This window comes from Canis lupus, chromosome 15 (genome assembly GCF_003254725.2).
Source record: "Canis lupus dingo isolate Sandy chromosome 15, ASM325472v2, whole genome shotgun sequence".
Taxonomy (NCBI): Eukaryota; Metazoa; Chordata; class Mammalia; order Carnivora; family Canidae; genus Canis; species Canis lupus.
The window spans coordinates 8722857-8741349 of NC_064257.1; the positions used below are offsets into that span (position 1 = coordinate 8722857).

The 18493-nt window shown below is 44.1% G+C and overlaps 1 protein-coding gene and 1 pseudogene across 1 annotated transcript; both read left to right on the forward strand.

The window, feature by feature from the left end:
- The first annotated feature begins 544 nt into the window (after window positions 1-544).
- On the forward strand, window positions 545-12590 carry LOC112642452 (cytochrome c oxidase assembly factor 7). Its single transcript, XM_025420036.3, has 3 exons — window positions 545-718; window positions 3161-3301; window positions 11320-12590. Exons 1-3 carry the CDS (start codon window positions 613-615, stop codon window positions 11766-11768), a joined length of 696 nt encoding a protein of 231 aa, XP_025275821.3. The 5' UTR covers window positions 545-612; the 3' UTR covers window positions 11769-12590.
- Window positions 6222-10754, forward strand: LOC112642196 (importin subunit alpha-1-like; annotated as a pseudogene).
- Window positions 12591-18493: the final 5903 nt, after the last annotated feature.

Below are 18493 nucleotides of genomic sequence, written 5' to 3' on the forward strand. Positions count from 1 at the left end.
GGGACGGGAGGATGGGGGGGTAGACCTGAGAGGAACGCACAGATGAACCAGACTTCTCATTTCATTGCACTAGAACAGACTTACAAATATTGGTTTCTGCAACCACACCTGGCCCAGAGTAGTTGCTCAGAATGCTTGCTGAATGAATAAACAAATGTCTTCCTACCAAACCGCAAGCTCTTTAAAGGCAGGTACTACTTCCTGGCTGTTGTGTTACTGGGACCAGGGACGGTGAGGCACCCAGCAGGCACAGAGATCATCCAACAAAGGAATGAATGAAGAAATAAATGACTGCAGACAGAAAATCATTAAGGGCGCAAAGGTGGCGCAGAAGTAGTCCTGCAGGAAGGCTGTCGCCGGTTTGAGGGAAGGAGGGAGAGTAGCAAGAGAGGCGGCGGCCGAAGGTCTTCCACGTTAGGTCTGCCGCGCTCCCGCTTCGGGATTGGCTGAGCCGCCCGCGCACTCGGCGGCACGCCCCGCCCCCGCCCCGGCCCCGCCCCCGCCCCGCCCCGGCCCCGCCCCCGGCCCCGGCCCCGCCCCGCCCCGCTGCTCACGTGACCGCGCGGCGGGCGTGCGGAGCGGCGGGCTGAGCTCGGCCGGCGCGCAGGGGCCATGGCGGGCGTGGTGGACTTCCAGGACGAGGAGCAGGTGAAGTCCTTCCTGGAGAACATGGAGGTGGAGTGCAACTACCAGTGCTACCGCGAGAAGGACCCCGACGGTGAGTGCCGCCGGCGCGGGCTGCGGACACGTGGGGAGGGACTTGCGTGTGTCGGTGGCTGGGACGCCCATAGAGGCCGCCCAGAGCGGCCAGTACCTTTAGCTGGTTTTCTCCTTCCTACTTCATTTTTATACGGGGAAAACATGGCACTGGCCTTCCCTTCTGATAGCCTGCAGCCTGTTTTCTAGATTAGGATGTAGCTATTTCTTGATGCTGACAGACTGACCAGGGTTGTTGTGCAGTGCGATGGCTGAGCCAGGGTGGCTCGGTCCTGGGAAGAGTGGGAGTCCCTAGGAGCAGGACAGCGGGGAAGGACTTGTGGGCGAGGGCGGGGAGCGGGGGCCGGGGGCGCAGACGAGGTCGGCTGAGTGGAGGCCAGGGCGGGAGAGGAGACGGCTGCCTTCCAGGTGCTGCCGAAGGCTGCCGTTAGAAAGAAGGTTGAAGAGGGAACCCGGGCTGCAGTGTATCAGGTAAGGCACTTAGATTTCATTGTGTAGGCAGTGGAGAGCCTTAGGTGTTTTTTTTTTTTTTTAAGATTTTATTTATTTATTCATGAGACCCAGAGAGAGAGAGAGAGGCAGAGACACAGGCAGAGGGAGAAGCAGGCTCCACGCAGGGAGCCCGACGTGGGACTCGATCCCGGGTCTCCAGGGTCAGCCCTGGGCTGCAGGCGGCGCTAACCCGCTGAGCCACGTGGTGCCGCCCGCAGGAGAGTGCGCTGAGTAGGGCCGCGGAGAGGAGGGCTGCAGCGCGTTCGGGAGGCTGCAGTTCCTGTAGCTGCTATCCTTTGAAGCCTTCCTGACGCTCCCCAGAATTACTGAGATAGCTGCCTAACCCGACTGTTTGCATGCTCACTCCCTAAAAATCTGTTCTCTACCCTCAAACTGATAGTTACATTTTCATCTGTCCTATTAAATGCTATCTTATTCGATGTTTAAATGACAAGACAGCCCGTTTGTTGTTGTCAGTGCAGAGTGTACCCCCTCCAGCATTTTGTTCCATATTCATCCTGACATATACAAACATACGCTGGAATGACCTTTTAAAATGCAAATTGAATCATATCACTGCTCTTCTTAAAACCCTCCAGTGGTTTGCCTTTGACCTGCAATAAAATCCTAAGTCCTTCCTGTGTTCCACAATGCCCTGGTCCCTGCCTTTCTCTCCTCATTTCCTTTTTTTTTTTTTTTTTAATATTTTATTTATTTATACCTGAGAGACAGAGAGAGAGGCACAGGCAGAGGAAGAAAGAAAGGCAGAGGAAGAAGCAGGCTCCACGCAGGGAGCCCAATGCGGGACTCGATCCTAGAACCCCAGGATCACACCCTGAACTGAAGGCAGAAGCTCAACCACGGAGCCACCCCAGCGTCCCCTCTCTCATTTCCTACCCGTTTCCATCTCCATCCACATTATTCCGTATTTGTACTAAGTTTATTCCCTCTTTGAGGCCTTTTAATTTATTGTTTCTTGTGCCTGAGACTTTCTGCCCCCTTCCATTTCATTATCTTTAAATAGCTAGTTCATTCTTGTTATTCACATTTAAACTTACACATGGTCCTTAGGCCCTCCTTGATTGCCCAGTTTATGGTAATTATTCCCCCAGCGTGCACAACAAACTATCTTATCCTGTTTATTTCAATCATATAACGTTTATTACTGTTGAAATGCGTCTTAAAAAAATAAATCTATCTTGCTCACCTATTTACTTATTTCTTCCCCCTCCTGTAGAATGTAATTTTTAGGAAAGCAAGTGACTGTATTCCTAGCATCTACAACAGTGTAAGGTACGCAGTTGCACATAGATGCTCAAACATTTGTTGAATGAAAGTGAATGAGATGAGTATTATTTGAGATGAAGAAGAAGGAACAGAGACAGAGGGGAGAGATATTGGGAGGAGGCTCACTGGGACTAGAGACTGCCAAAGAGAGTCTGTTTCTAACTCTTTTAGTAGCTTCTATTCCTAGTCTGTCTTTGGACTTCTCATTCTCAGCCTGGCTGAGGAGTATAGCACCCCTTTCTTGCTACAACAGAGACTAGCCCATAGACCATTTTGGTTTCCAGTGTTTTATTGCTGAACTTCCTGGGAAGCCCCAACCAAAGGCAGCAAAGTTTCAGTCATGGAAGTCTGAGTCTTTGGCCTTGGGTGACAGGGAACAGAAGGGCTCCACCACAGTGGCTGGTGAGTGGCAGAGCCAATAGAGCAGCCGTGGTCTACTCCAGCCTGTATGTGGCTCAGTCCCTGGCTGAGGGCAGATGACACCATTTGTAGGAATAGCTGGACACCACTTGCATTCTTTGTGGTGAGATCACCTTGCCACACCTCAGGAGAACAGAGGCTGGTCCTAAATGAAAGACACACTCTGGCCTGCCACACCTCAGCCCTCCCCACTGCTGTGCAGCAGCACCAGACATGAAGAGCAGCTCTTGCTTTTTCCTCACAGGATGCTATCGCCTGGTGGACTATTTGGAAGGGATCCAGAAGAATTTTGAGGAGGCTGCCAAGGTGCTGAAGTTCAACTGTGAAGAGAACAAACACAGCGATAGCTGCTACAAACTGGGGGCCTATTATGTGACGGGGAAAGGTAAGGAGGCGCCTGCTTTCTTTGGTCATTATCATGGATAGTAATGCTGGCATCACATCCTGTTCTTCATACTGTGCCCTCTTCTCAGAAGGGTCCTCACAGGCCCTGGAGAAGCACGTTATAGGAAGATTTGGACAGTTCTACAGAGGGATAGAGGGAAGAGCACAGCCTTCCAAGTCAGGCAGACCTTGGGGAACGCTATTAACAGTAGTAGGACATTGAGCCAGTCGCTTTAACTGTGCCTCCGTTATATCACATGTAAGATGGAGAAAAATACCACGTGCTTCATAGGGCTGGTGTGAGGATTAAATAAGGTAATGCAGATAAAGGCACCAGCATGTGCCTGGCACAGAGGCAAGGGACCAATCATTATTTCACTACCATCTTATCATTTCGCCTCATGCCCTAATTGCAGTTATCACTGGAGTAGTGAGTTTAAATTATCACTAAATAAGAACTTATTCCAACAAACTTATTTCACATAGTTTCTATAGGTGAGGAATTTGGGCTTGGCTTACCTATATGCCTCAGGTCTCTAATGAGGTTGCAGTTAAGACATTAACCAGGGAGCTAGAGCTATAGTCATTTGAAGGTTTGACTGGACCTGGAGTTTCCAATTCTTTTTTTTTTTTTTTTTTAAGATTTTTATTTATTTATTCATGAGAGACAGAGGGAGGGAGGGAGGGAGGAGGGACACAGGCAGCGGGAGAAGCAGACTCCATGCAGGGAGCCCGATGTGGGACTCCATCCCGGGTCTCCAGGATCACGCCCTGAGCTGAAGGTGGGCACGTAACCACTGAGACACCAGACATCCCTGGAGTTTCCAATTCTAAGATGGTTCAGTCACATAGCTTGTTAGGAAAAGCCTTTCCAACTATTATCGGGAGACCTCAGTTCCTTATGAGAGGGACCTCTCTGTTGGCTGCTTGTGTGTCATTATGGCACAGCATCTGGTTTCTTCCATAGTGAGTGATCCAAAAGAGAGAGCATGATAGAATCCAGAGTGTCTTTTATGACCTACCCTTAGAAGTCACATGTTTTTCATTTCTATCACAGTCTGTTTGTTAGAAGTGAATCAGTAAGTCTAGCTCACACTAATAGAGAACTAACATCCTACCTCTTGAAGGAAGGGATATCAAAGAACTTATGGGCATATTACAAAAACACCACAAATAGGAAATATGATCTTTGACAGGCAGCTATTTTTTTGGTCACTATAGTATGAGCTTCTTGAGAATTATCACTTGTTCCCAGTGCCCAGTGAAGCCTGGTTAGGAGGATATTCAGTGAGAACTTCATGAAGAGTGTGTTGTTTTAATTCTCTAGAGTTGTGTGAACTATTCCTGCCTTCACATAAGATGTGGGATCTATGGTAGTCTCTATTTTGAAGTTTAGCATTAACAGGAATATCAGCTTCCCTTGATGGAGCAGAGATACATTTTTTTGACCTAGTAGTTCTGCTAGTATCCTATCCTAAGGAAATGACTGAAAATGCAAATAAAAGTTAATGTGAGGGACATCTGGGTAGCTCGGTCAGTTAAGCATCTACCTTGTGATTTCAGCTGAAGTCATGATCTCATGGGTTGTGAGATGGAGTCCCATGTGCGGCTCCACACTCAGTGGAGAGTCTGCTTGGAATTCTCTCTCCCTCTGCCCCTCCCCTGACTTGCGTACATGCACTCTTTCTCTCAAATAAATAAATATATGTATGTATATATATATATATATATATATATAAATCTTAAAGGGGCCCTTGGGTGGCTCAGTCAGTTAAGTGTCTGCCATCAGCTTAGGTCAATGTGGAAAGATGCCCTGGTCTTACTTATCTAGCAAAATTTTATTTTCATTGACTTACAATTTACAAGTAATACATAACTGCATTATATTAATGATTTAAAAAAACCCAAAACCTGTGTGCCAACAGTAGTAGCTTCATTAAATTATGTTATGTCCACTGGAAGGAATGTTATTTAGCCCATTAAAAAATGTTCCTAGAGAATTTTTGTAGCTATGGGGAAAAACTTACTGAAATATGATATATATATTTTTTTAGTGAAGAAAGCCAAATACAAATTTATATATATGGCGTGAACTCACCTATATGATACAGCATGCAAAACCAAAAATATTCTAGCTATTAAGTGTCTGGATTTGTGTCTTGGTAAAGTATTGGGTTCTTTTTGTCTTTATTCCTTTTTTTTTTTTTTTTTTTTTTTAATCTCCACACCCAACTTGGGGCTCAAATTCACAAAAATGAGATCAAGAGTCACATGCTCTGTGACTGAGCCAGCCAGGCCTCCCCACCCCCCTCCCTGCCTTTCTAAAAGTAATGTTTATACCATATTTTACAGTATTTCTTACAAGGACTTTGAGTTCCTCACTGAAGTAGGGAAAACAAAAGTGGCTTTACAGTGATTTTCTCTTATAAGACAACTTTATGTGATTACTGGTTGTACATTGAAGACTTTTTTCCTTCTTAAATGTTCCTTTATTGAGCACACTGTTACTACCTTCAATGAAACAATGAATTAGATATGGACCAGGAGCAGGAAAGGACACCAATACCTGTTACACCTGGGAAAGCTTGATAAGCATCTTCAAAGAGACACATACAGTCCTGTGGGGGTTCAGTGCTGATGCAGGGGGTACTGTCACAGAGTAGGCATAGGCAGCATTGAAACTGAGACTTGAAGGACAGAGTGGAGTTTGGTGGAGGTGGAATAGAGTCGTCTCAGGCAGAGACTGTGTCAAGGTGAAAGAACACAGAGTGTTTAGAGATTGGTAGTTAATCCTGTTAAACTGACTTTCTTAAATAAATTTCTCTAGCTATTCAAACCATAGCAGTCACAGAAGATTCTGTAGCTGATCTTTGCTACTTAAGCCCTTTAGGAGTGCTGTTTAGCAAATCTTGGACCCTGACATGTCTAAAAGCCAAAACTGTGAGGCACCTGGGTGGCTTACTTGCTTAAGCATCTGACTCTTGATTTTGGCCCAGGTCATGATCTCAGGGTTGTGAGATCAAGCCCCATGTCAGGCGCCACGCTCAGTGGGGAGTTTACTTGATTCTCTTTCCTCTGTCATTCTCCTCTGCCACTTGCCCCCACTCATGCATGTTCTCTCGCAAATAATTAAATATTTAAAAAATAAGAAAATAAGGAACTCCTGGGTGGTGCAGACTCTTGATTTTGGCTCAGGTCGTGATCTCCTGGGTCACAGGATTGAGCCCCATGTTGGGCTTCATGCTTAGCATGGAGTCTGCTTAGGTTTCTCTCTCCCATGTGGTGGCTTAGTCAGTTGGGCATCCAACTCTTGGTTTTAGCTTAGGTCATGATCTCCAGGTTGTGGGATCAAGCCCCATGTCGAGCTCTGTACTGTATGTGGGGCCTACTTGGGATTCTCTCTCCCTCTGCCTGTCCTCCTCCCTGCCCACTCTCTCTTTCTGTGTCTAAAATAAATAAATAAATATTTTATAAATAAATAAGTAAATAAATGACAAAACTGTTGACTTCCTCTGCCTAGTTCTGATCCAAAAATTTTCCACTCTTTTTGCTTTTGCCTTCTTTTCCTTAAAAAAAAACAACAAAAAAAAAACCCCACCTAGTGTCTTTTCTTGACACAGACTGGTTACTAAGGTAGCTCGGGGTAAGGGAAAGAGTCTGAGGCCAAAGAACCCACTTTTAGAAGGTGTAACATCAAGCAAGACATTTTCCTTCCCTGAGCCACAAATCCTTTGTTGACAAAATTAGGGTAATTTAGTCTGCTCATACCTTTCTTTCTGAACATCAAATGAGAACAGATGTGGCTGCTTTGTTAAATTGTAAAACGTTCTGGGTGGCTCAGTTGGTTAATCATCTGACTTCCACTAACAACATGATCTCAGAGTCAGAGTTGGGCTCTGCCCTCAAAGAGGGAGTTTACTTGTTTACTTGTTCTCCCTTTTCCTCTGCCCCTCCCCCTGCTGTGCTCTCTCCCTCTGTCTCTCAAAAAAATAAGTAAAATCTTTAAAAAAAATTGTAAAACATTCTATCAATGTGAACAGGTCTGACAGTTTGGTTGCTGCAAAAGTTACTTTGGATTGTATACCTAGGGTGTACATACCTAAGGAATGTTTTAGCCAAATGTTTTCATACATGAAATCAGCCTTGAACTATTTTTTGAAGCAATCTAAATGTCCTATGAAAAGAAATAGTAAACTCTGACACACAATTCTTTGAGGAAATATTATGCAGCCAATAAAACAGAAATTAAGAAGGGTTTCTAACAGGGAGCGAAGAAGGCTCATGGTTACCTGTGAAAACAAGACCAAATTGGGGTGCGTGGGTGGCTCCGTTGGTAGAGCATGGGACCCTCATCTTGGGATTGTGGGTTCAAGCCCTGTGTTGGGTGTAGAGATTATTTAAAACAAAACAAAAAAGCAAAACCAAAGTACATAGCTAAGAGGAAATACACCAAAAATGAAGTAGTGGTAATCTTTAGGTGGTACTAACAATGGATGATTTTTGTTTCTCTTCTATTTGATTAAGAACCCTCAATTTGGGGGCGCCTGGTGGCTCAGTCGTTTGGACATCTGACTCTTGGTTTTGGCCCAGGTCATGATCTGGGGGTTGTGGGATCAAGCCCCATGTCGGGCTCTGCGTTGGGCATAGAGCCTCTTGGGGTTCTCTCTGTCTCCCTCTGCACCTCGCCCTGCTGCTCGTGTGTGCTGTCTCTCTCTTTCTCTCAAAGAAAAAAAAAGTCCTCTATTTGCTCTTCTAAAAAGTGGAATTACTTTAGAGGACAAGATGAAAGTTCAGATTAAGTTGATGATAATGCAAACAAATCTTTAATCTAGATCATTCTTATATGCTTCAGACTGCTCATAGCTGATGTTTATTAGACATTCCTACTTGGAGTTCTCATTGGCATCTCAAACTTAACAAATCAAATATGGAATTCTTTTTTTTTTTTTTTTTTTTTAAGATTTTGGTTATTTATTCATGAGAGACACAGAGAGAGAGAGAGAGAGAAAGGCAGAGACACAGGCAGAGGGAGAAGCAGGCTCCATGCAATGAGCCCGACATGGGACTCAATCCTGGGTCTCCAGGATCAGGCCCTGGGCTGAACGTGGCGGTAAACCACTGAGCTACCTGGGCGGCCCCCAAATATGGAATTCTTAATTGTTTTCTTCTCCCCCACCCCCAATATATTATGTCCCTATTATCTTCCAAGAGATACCCTTAGCAAGTGTTATCTCTCTCTACCTAATAGCTCAGGGCCAGCTTATCGCCAAAATATGTCTCAAATCTGTCCTATCTCTCTCCCTCTCTTACCATTTTTTTTTATTGGAGTTCAATTTGCCAACATATAGCATATCACCCAGTGCTCATCCTGTCAAGGCCCCCCCTCAGTGCCCATCACCCAGTCACCCCATTCCCCCACCCACCTCCCTTTCCACCACCCCTTGTTCGTTTCCCAGAGTTAGGTGTCTCTCATGTTGTTACCCTCACTGATATTTTCACTCATTTTCTCTCCTTTCCCCTTTATTCTCTTTCACTATTTTTTATATGTCCTCTTACCATTCTTAGGCAAGCCACTCTCCTCTCCTCCTTGGATTACAGTTAGGAGATTAATGCAAATCCCTGATCCTCTTTCCATAAGGCAACTAAAATGACTTTTAAGAATATAAACCATGGACACCTCTTGGTACTGAGCTATAGTGGATGTGTTTGAAGGCAGCCAACCCACAGCCTATACTTTCTGTGGAAGTCTGAGCTGGCCTTTCTCCCATTGTGTCATAACCAAGTCTACCAACAACAGTCCCAATTCACCAGCTGCCCACCTTAACAGATTCAAGAACAAGGGGGAAGACAGTATAAAAATGAGGCGTTGCTTAGTAGAAGTTAAGGGAGACCTGAGAAAAGCTAAGAAGGAAGACTTTGCTGAAAAAGAAATGTAAGTTCATTTCTTGATAATGCTACTTCTCCACTGCAGGAAAACTATAACAACCAGGCATTGTAAATTGGTCTGTTGATAACATTGTCAAAGACAATAAATAGCAACAATTTGGAAAGCCACCTGCAGGCTACTCAAGATGCTAAGAAACTGCTTTCTGGGGAAACACAGCCCATATAGACATAATCTGGGCTGGTTTGATTCTAAAATTTGCATCCTTTTGGGGCAGAACTGTTCATAGTCCCATTCAATTGAATCTGCTTGAGCCCTCACTGACATTGCTTCTGGGATATCAGACAGACCACGGCTGTGGTAGATAGAGGTGCTATCCTAGCATTCATTTCTCCATTGACATCTTCCCTTGCTCACATAAGTGAACAAGCTGTATGAGCTCTAGGAAACATTGTACGAAATAGTTCAGTTTTCTGAGACTTGGTTATCAAATATGTTGCATTTGACCCACTCTTGGCCCTTCTTGCAGTTCCTGATATGTCATCTTTAGCATGTGGTTACTTAGAAAAGCTTATCTGGATACTTTCAAATTTTTGTTGCAGCAAGGATCCTGCACTTCTCTAGATGCTATTGAGCAAATTCTTCCTACTTTAGTTCATCTCCTGCATTGTAGTGACCCAGAAGTATTAGCAGATACTAATGTTAGAACCATTTCTTACCGTACTCATGGTCCAAATGAACAGATTGAAACGGTTGTGAAAAGAGGAGTTGTGCCCTAACATGTGAAGCTTCGAGGAGCTCCTAAATTGCTAATTGTGACCTCTGCACTAAAAGCCATAGGAAGTATTATCACTGGGACAGATGAACAGACTTGTGTTGTAATAGGTGTTGGAGCACTTGCCATCTTTCCCAGCTTGTAATGCGTCCCCAAACTAATACTCAGAAGAAAGCAATGTGGACGGTGTGAAAGATGACATCTGGCTTCTAGGACCAGACACAGTAAGTTGTGAATCAAGGATTAATTCCATTTCTCATTGGCATTCTAAGGAAGACTTTAAGACACAAAAGGAAGGAGCCCCTGGGTGGCTATCTCTTGGTTTTGGCTCAGGTCGTGATCTCAGGGTCATCAGATCAGATCTCAAATGGGGCTCCACATTTAGCATGGACTCCACTTGGGATTCTCTCCCTCTCCCCTAACTCACTTTCTTTCTCTCTAAAATAAGTAAACAAAATATTTTGTTTTAAAAAAAAAGGCACAAAAGGAAGCTGTATGGGCTGTGACCAACTATACAACCACTGAGCCACCCAGGCTGCCCATTTAGATATCTTTCAAGCTGCTAAGAAACTAGGTGAGATTGAGAAACTTAGTGTAATGATTGAAGAATGTGGTGGTTTGAACAAAATTATAGCTCTACAAAACAATGACAATGAGTTGTATGCAAAGCTTCATTAAGCTTGATTAAGAAGTATTTTTCTGTAGAGGAAGAAGATCAAAATGTGCCAGAAACTACCTCTGAGGGGATCCCTCGGTGGCTCAGCAGTTTAGCTCCTGCCTTTGGCCTTTGGCCCAGGGCGCGATCCTGGAGTCCCGGGTTCTAGTTCCACGTCGGGCTCCCTGCATGGAGCCTGCTTCTCCCTCTGCCTGTGTCTCTGCCTCTCTCTGTCTCTCATGAATAAATAAATTAAAAAAAAAAATCATACATTGTGTGGTTGTTAAATATCTGTTTCATTAGACTATAAGATGCGCGAGGCTAAGGACAGTGTCTGTTTATTGTCCAGAACCTAATACAGTAGTTGGCAAATAATTTGTATTCATTATACATTGAAATTAACGAACATTGAGCAAAGTGCTTATAACATCACATGTTCTTGCTGTAACCCATGAGGTAGCTATTATAATCTCCTTTTTACCTCCTTTAGGGATATCCTGTCTCAGAAGATATCATTTGAACAAAAAATTCCAAGGCTAAAGGAACTGGAACGTTTGTGCATCATACTGGGCCACCTTCCTTTCGTGCTGCCTTAGCTCAAAATATATGAACTTTATTCAGCAATTATTCTCTAACTTTGGCCTGAGACATTCAGGTTCTGCCCTGGCTTGCGTTTATTTTCTTTTCCCCTTTCCTTCCCCCCAGGTGGACTAACCCAGGACCTGAAAGCTGCCTCCAGTTGCTTTCTGATGGCATGTGAGAAGCCTGGAAAGAAGTCTGTGGAGGCATGTCACAATGTCGGTCTCCTGGCACATGATGGACAGGTCAATGAGGACGGCCAGCCTGACCTGGAGAAGGCTAGAGACTACTACACAAGGGCCTGTGAAGGCCACTATGCCTCCAGCTGCTTCAATCTCAGTGCCATGTTCCTGCAGGGTGCCCCTGGCTTTCCCAAGGACATGGGCCTGGCATGTAAATACTCAATGAAAGCCTGTGACCTGGGCCACGTCTGGGCCTGTGCCAATGCCAGCCGCATGTACAGGCTAGGGGATGGTGTAGATAAAGATGAGGCCAAGGCTGAGGTACTAAAAGATCGGGCCCGGCAGCTGCACAAAGAACAGCAGAAAAATGTCCAGCCTTTGACCTTTGGGTAGTGTGGGCTATATTTCTAGGCAACAGACCGCTTGAGGCTGGCACCTCCTATGTCTCCTGCAGCCCTTGAAGGTTAACCTGCTGGAGCAGGAAGACTTGGGACTTAATGTCAGTAGCTCTGGTTACAGAAGACCCATTGCCCCAGAGTGTCACCTACTGGGTTGTAGCCTAAAATGTTTATTTCAGTTAGTATGCTTTTTCTCCGTTGTGTTCTGTGAAGACACACACATTTATGGGATTTTCACTCTCAAAGTCTTACAGCTCAGTGAGAAACAGCAACCTAGAGAGCCATGGAGATTGTGGGGGGTATGGAGGGGAGAAAAAAAGCCGGAAGTTGGAAAAATCAGCAGCTACTGGTGCCTGAGGGAATCAGATGTTAGTATTATTATTTTAGTTGAGAGGGCTTGAAAATCAAAGTATCTTGATTTACATAATAGAGGGCTTGAGGCGCTAAGAACAAGTCAAATAGTCACGACTGCCACCCTCTGGCTTCTGTAATCATTGGTGTCGGCTTCCTTTTTGCCTTTAGTCAGATCCTCAGCAAATTCATAGAGATTGGGAGGGATGTGCAACATAAAAGTTAGCGGTAGTTTGTGTCAGGATTGCCAAAGAGGATGAAATACAAGCCTTCCCTTAGTTTTGCAATTTGCAGTTGACGGCATCTCCAGTCCACTTCCCTGGCATTGCTCATCAACCTGAAGGAGCGGATGATTCCCAAGGCAGCTTCCACTAGGGATTTGTAAGTAAGGGTTTTGTGACACATTTTGTCCCTTGGAACTGAGCCTTTTTAACTGTCCCTGTGAATAAACTATTTTGATCCATTAGTCTTCTGTGTTATTAGTTTCTCTCCAGATTCTGGATAGGGTGGAGATTATGTTCTTCATGGTTCTGCTTTTTCTTTTAAACATTTGCTTTTTAAATTAACGTCCTAACATGTCACTAGGGGGCGATCTTGTCATTTTCCTGCAATAACAAGTCTGATCTCACCACCTAGTATTTCCCCGGCTTCCAGTTGTGCAGCTGTCCTAGGAGAAGGGCTTGCTGTGTGGATGAAGGTTTGTAAGCACAGCCTGCCAGCTTCTCAAGTTGGTAGAAGAGAGGGACTTTCCCAGGAGCGGACAAGAAGTTTTAAAAAGTGAGTTTATGGGCAGCCCCGGTGGCGCAGCGGTTTGGTGCCGCCTGCAGCCTGGGGCGTGATCCTGGAGACCCTGGATCGAGTCCCGCATCAGGCTCTCTGCATGGAGCCTGCTTCTCCCTCTGCCTGTGTCTCTGCCTTTCATTCTCTCTCTGTGTCTCTATAAATAAATAAACAAAAATCTTAAAAAAATAAAAAGTTTATGTTTTAAATGTGAAGTAGCTTTTGTGTAATGTTTAAAATAATCTCTGTAAGCCAATAAACATGATGCTCAGCATCACTACTAATTAGGGAAATGCAAATCAAAAGCACAATGAGATAATTACCCCACACCTGTCAGGATGGCTGTTACATGTGTATATATATATTTTTAAAAGACAAGCATTGGCAAAGATGGGGAGAAATTAGAACCTTATACATTGTTGGTGGGAGTGTAAAAACATATAGCCACTATGGGAAACAATATAGTGGTTCCTCAAAAAATTAAACATAGAATGGCCATAGGACCCAACAATTCCATTTATGGGTACACCTATGTTCATAGCAGCATTCACAATTGCCAAAAGGCAGAAGCAATCCAAAGGTCTATCAGTGGGTGAGTGGATAAACAGTATGTTTATACATACAATGAAATATCACTTGGCCTTAAAAGGAAGGAAAATCTGACACATGCTATAACTTGGATGAACCTAAAAGACACACTAAGGGAAATACCCATCACAAAAAGACATAGTGTGTGATTACATTTACACAAGGTGTCTAAACTCAGAGTAAAAAAAAAATAAATAAATAAATAAATAAATAAACTCAGAGTAGATAGAATGGTGGTTGCCACAGGCTAGGGGGAGGGGAAATGCAGATTTATTTAATGGGTATAGAGTTTGAATTTTGCAAGATGAAAAAGTTCTGGAAATTACTTGCACAAAAATGCGAAAGTTTTTTTTTTTTTCTAAAGATTTTATTTGGGATCCCTGGGTGGCGCAGCGGTTTGGCGCCTGCCTTTGGCCCGGGGCGCGATCCTGGAGACCCGGGATCGAATCCCACATCGGGCTCCCTGCATGGAGCCTGCTCCTCCCTCTGCCTGTGTCTCTGCCTCTCTGTCTCTCTCTGTGTGACTATCATGAATAAATAAATAAAAAATCTTTAAAAAAATTAAATAAAGGTTTTATTTATTCATGAGAGACAGAGAGAGAGTAGAGACACAGGCAGAGGGAGAAGCAGGCTCCATGCAGGGAGCCCGATGTGGGACTCGATCCCAGGACTCCAGGATCATGCCCTGAGCCAAAGGCAAACAGATGCTCAACCGCTGAGCCACTCAGGCTCCCGAAAATGTGAAAGTTCTTAACACTACTGAACTGTGCATTTAAAAATGATTAAGATGGTAAATTTTATGTCTATTTTACCACAATTTTTAAAAATGTAAACATTGAATTTTTTTTAAAATGCAAGGTTTGAAGTTTTTGTTTATAAAAGGAGTATGTTTTTATGAACTACAACATGGATTGGGACATGGCAGAGAAAACAATTCTTGCAGTCCTGTACAACCTGCTAGCATTCTTTGGCTAGAATGCACTACCAATGTGGTGCTTAATACTTTTTAAAGAATCACATCTTTTCAATTAAATCATTAGGTTTGTAATTTTGAAGAGTTAATTTGATTTTTGGTGGCAGATGTGCTGGGTTATTTTTTTATGGAGCAGTTCCTGCCTGGGACCCAAGGTGCCTGCCTTATTTGGATCATATATTGAGATGGGACTGGAAACAATGGTTTAGCATTAACAGTTTCAAAATGTAACATTTCACAGAAGTTATTAAAATGTAAAGACTAATAATTTACTGTCCAGAAAGGTTGCTCTGGGAAGGAATGGGTAAGAGCCAGCATGGTTGAGTTTTTCACTTGTGCAGCCTTTGAGACAAGGTTTGAAAGTGGGTTTTCAGATTCTAGTCACAGCAAGCGACTCATTACTGTGTCCTCTGGCTAGCAGGCATTTGAATCATCATTAGCAACTACTTCTGATGTTTTTCTTCGGTGCCAGGCTTGGGCTGGATAGTCTAATGAAGAAGTTGTTTCATAATTGACTAGTGGTTTCATTAGTGACTAGTGTTCTCACTAAAATTTCACAGTGCAGTGCTCAGCGTTATGAGAAGGGGAAGCAAGAGTCTCAGAGAAGGAGAGGAAGACCGGAGGGTCTGGTGATTGGGATTTTATCTTGTGGGTCATGCAGAGTCACTGAAGGGTTAGGGGCAGGAAATTAGATCACCCTAGTGGAGAAGGTAGACTGGAGAGCAATGTGGGGGTGGGAAGATGGTGGAATCAAGCTTGGGGTTAAAAAAAGAACCCAAACTCATAGCCTGGGCACTTGGGTGGGCAGGGAGTGCCATTCATATGGATTTGGAGCCTGTGAATGGGGATGGGGACAAAAACTTTTTTTGAACTGTTTGGTTCAAATTTTGAACTGTTTGGTTTCTTAATTTAGAAATTTCATTTTAATTTGTTGAAGTTTTATGAAATTGCTTGAAAAAATTTTAAGAGGTAGGGGTCCCTGAGTGGCTCATTTAGTTAAGCATCTGACTCGATTTTGGCTCAGGTCATGATCTGGGGATCATAAAATTAAGCCACCCCCCCCAATCAGGCTCTGTGCTCTGTGGGGACTCTGCTTGAGATTCTCTTTCTCTCTTTGCCTCTTCCTCTGCTCTCTTTTTAAAGTCTTTTCCCCGGGATCCCTGGGTGGCGCAGCGGTTTGGCGCCTGCCTTTGGCCCAGGGTGTGATCCTGAAGACCCAGGATCGAATCCCACGTCAGGCTCCAGGTGCATGGAGCCTGCTTCTCCCTCTGCCTGTGTCTCTGCCTCTCTCTCTGTGTGACTATTATAAATAAATAAAAATTAAAAAAATAAAATCTTTTCCCCTCTTTTTAAAATAAATAAATTAAAATCTTTTCCCCTCTCTCTTTTTAAAACAAATAAATCTTAGGAAAAAAAAATTATCTCCTTCTGCCCCTCCCCAGCTTTCTCTCTCCTTCTCTTAAAAAAAAAAAAAAAAAAAATTGAGAGGTAACATGGGAGAGGGACAATGCCTAGATTTCAGATGCTACAGATATGGGCAACTCTGGATTCGTCAAAGGCATATTAAGCATGAGTGATTAGGGCACCTAACAAAGAATGAGAAAATATAAATTAATGCAATTATTTTTATATTTTGTATTTTATTTGTACATGTATTATGTACAAATCACTGTAGGGAAAAGTGAAAACTTTTTTTCACTTCTTGACATTGATTTTACACTTTAGATTTCTCATTTTAAATTATTTATTAGGGGACGCCTGGGTGGCTCAGCAGTTGGGCATCTGCCTTAGGCTCAGGGCGTGATCCCAGAGTCCCAGGATCGAGTCCCACATCATGTTCCCTTCATGGAGCCTGCTTCTCCACTTCTTATGTCTCTGCCTCTCTGTGTGTCTCTCATGAGACAAATAAATAAATTCTTTATTAGGATTGGCAGGATGGGGGTACTAGTCTTTTGCAAGTTCTTCGGTCTAAAGGTGTTTTGTTTTGTTTTTAAGATTTTTTAATTTGTTCATTTGAGAGAGAGCACAAGCAGAGGGAGAGGCAAAGTAGACCAGGACCTGGAGATCACGACCTGAGCTGAAGGCAGAGAGTTAACTATCTGAGCCACCCAGGTGCCCCGTTAGGTCTAAAGGTCTTAATCTGGATTCTGATCTGGATTTTTGCCTTTTATTGACTTTGTGATCTTGCACAAGTTACCTGACCTCTGAGTCTTGGTTTTGTCACCTATCACATGGGGATAGCAATGCCTTCTAGGGTTGTTAGGAGAATTAAATAGGAGCTCTCTCTCTCTTTCTTCTTTTAAAGATTTAGTGTGCACAAGCAGGGGGAAGGGCAGGAAGAGGGAGAAGCAGGCTCCCCGCTGAGCATACCCATGCAGAGCTGGATCCCAGGACTCTGTCATTATGACCTGAGCTGAAGGCAGATGCTCAAACAGCTGAGCTACCCAGGTGACCCTAAATAGGCGCTCTTATTAAAGAATGAAAAATTTTAAAGCTTTTTATGGGACCATATTTTATAATTAGATAATTGTTTTCTTTCCATGTGGCAGTGTTAACTTGTGAGGGAGTCTAGTTTTTAAGACAGCCTGCCTTTGCTGCCATTTTTTTAATATCCAGGGAGCTGATGGTGAGGCTCTCCAGAGGTATTCAGGGCATAAAACAGCTGCTGGAGACGGGCCTGGAGAAGAGGTGGGGGTGGGGCCTGCCTCCTGCCTCCTCCTCCTCCTCTATTGCCCCAGTGGAGAGTCAGTGAGAAGACTTGCACCTGCTGGGATCCGGAGTGGAAACTATTCCCAGCTGGTGCCCCTCCCCAGGCTTAAGGAATGGTGATTGTATTACAGTTTATAAATCAGGCCTCCCCACTGTCTAAAGGGGAAAGGCCAAAATTCTTTGCCTAACATATAAGTCTCCCCACCCCCCATGATACAGTCCTGGCCTCCATATTTAGCTCCATCTTCTTCCTAGCTTGGGAGCTGCTTGTAGTCTCTGTACTCCTGCCAAACAAAAAAAGAAAAAAAGAAAAATGAAAGAAAAAAGTGACAACAAAGCACCCAGGCTGTTTCTTATTGCCATGCGTTTATGATCCTGGCTGCTCTCTCTGGAATGCCCTTTTTACCTTTTATTTTTTATTTTTATTTATTTTATCACCCCTTCCAAGTCCTGATCCCCACCCCTGACTGTCCGACACTGAGGATGGAGAGCAAGGGTCCCTGCCTCATTCTACCCTCTAAGTAGAATACTCTTCATCTTTAACAGTCTGGAAACATTCCCTTCATCACTTAGACTGGTTAAAGGCTTTCTCTGCCCTGAATTTCATCCGTCACAGTGCTGATCACTGTATTATCAGCCGTGTGTTGATGGTCTCCGCTTTTCACAAGACTATGAGTTCCTGGAGAATAGGGATTTGATTGGTCTCATCTCTATCCTCAGTGCCCAGAATGAGGCTGGGCACATGCTAGACCATCTCAGCTGCTTGCTGAGATGAACAGCACAGTGGGCACCCAAGCATTCTCTGACCACAAATCAGGTCCAGGCTCATCTTTGTATCTAGGAACCGGTGTAAGCCACGGGGGTGTACTGTTTTTGAAGCTGCTTATCAAGAAAAGTTCCTGTCTAAGCTGGAATTGACACATGATAGCTTAGTATTTTTTGGAGGGCTGTGTTCAGGAGGGTGTCCTTTTGTTTTCTTTATTTTCTTTATTTTTTTTTAAAGACTTCTTATTTTAGAGCACAAGCAAGAGGGGCAGAGAGAGGGAGAGAGAATCCCAAGCAGACTCCCCGCTGAGCACGGAGCCCAAAATGGGGCTCAATCCCGAGATCATGACCTGAAGGGAAAATCAAGAGTCAGTCAACTGACTCAGCCACCCAGCCGCCCCAAAAATCTGGATTTTAAATAAGTAAAGCCCAGGAGATTCTTGCACATAATAAAGCAGATGATCCACTCACGTAGTTTATAGTCCTAGCTCCTTGGTTTGGCACTACAACCCTCTGGAGTCTGGGCTCCACAGCTTCAGGGCTTTGTTTTGCTT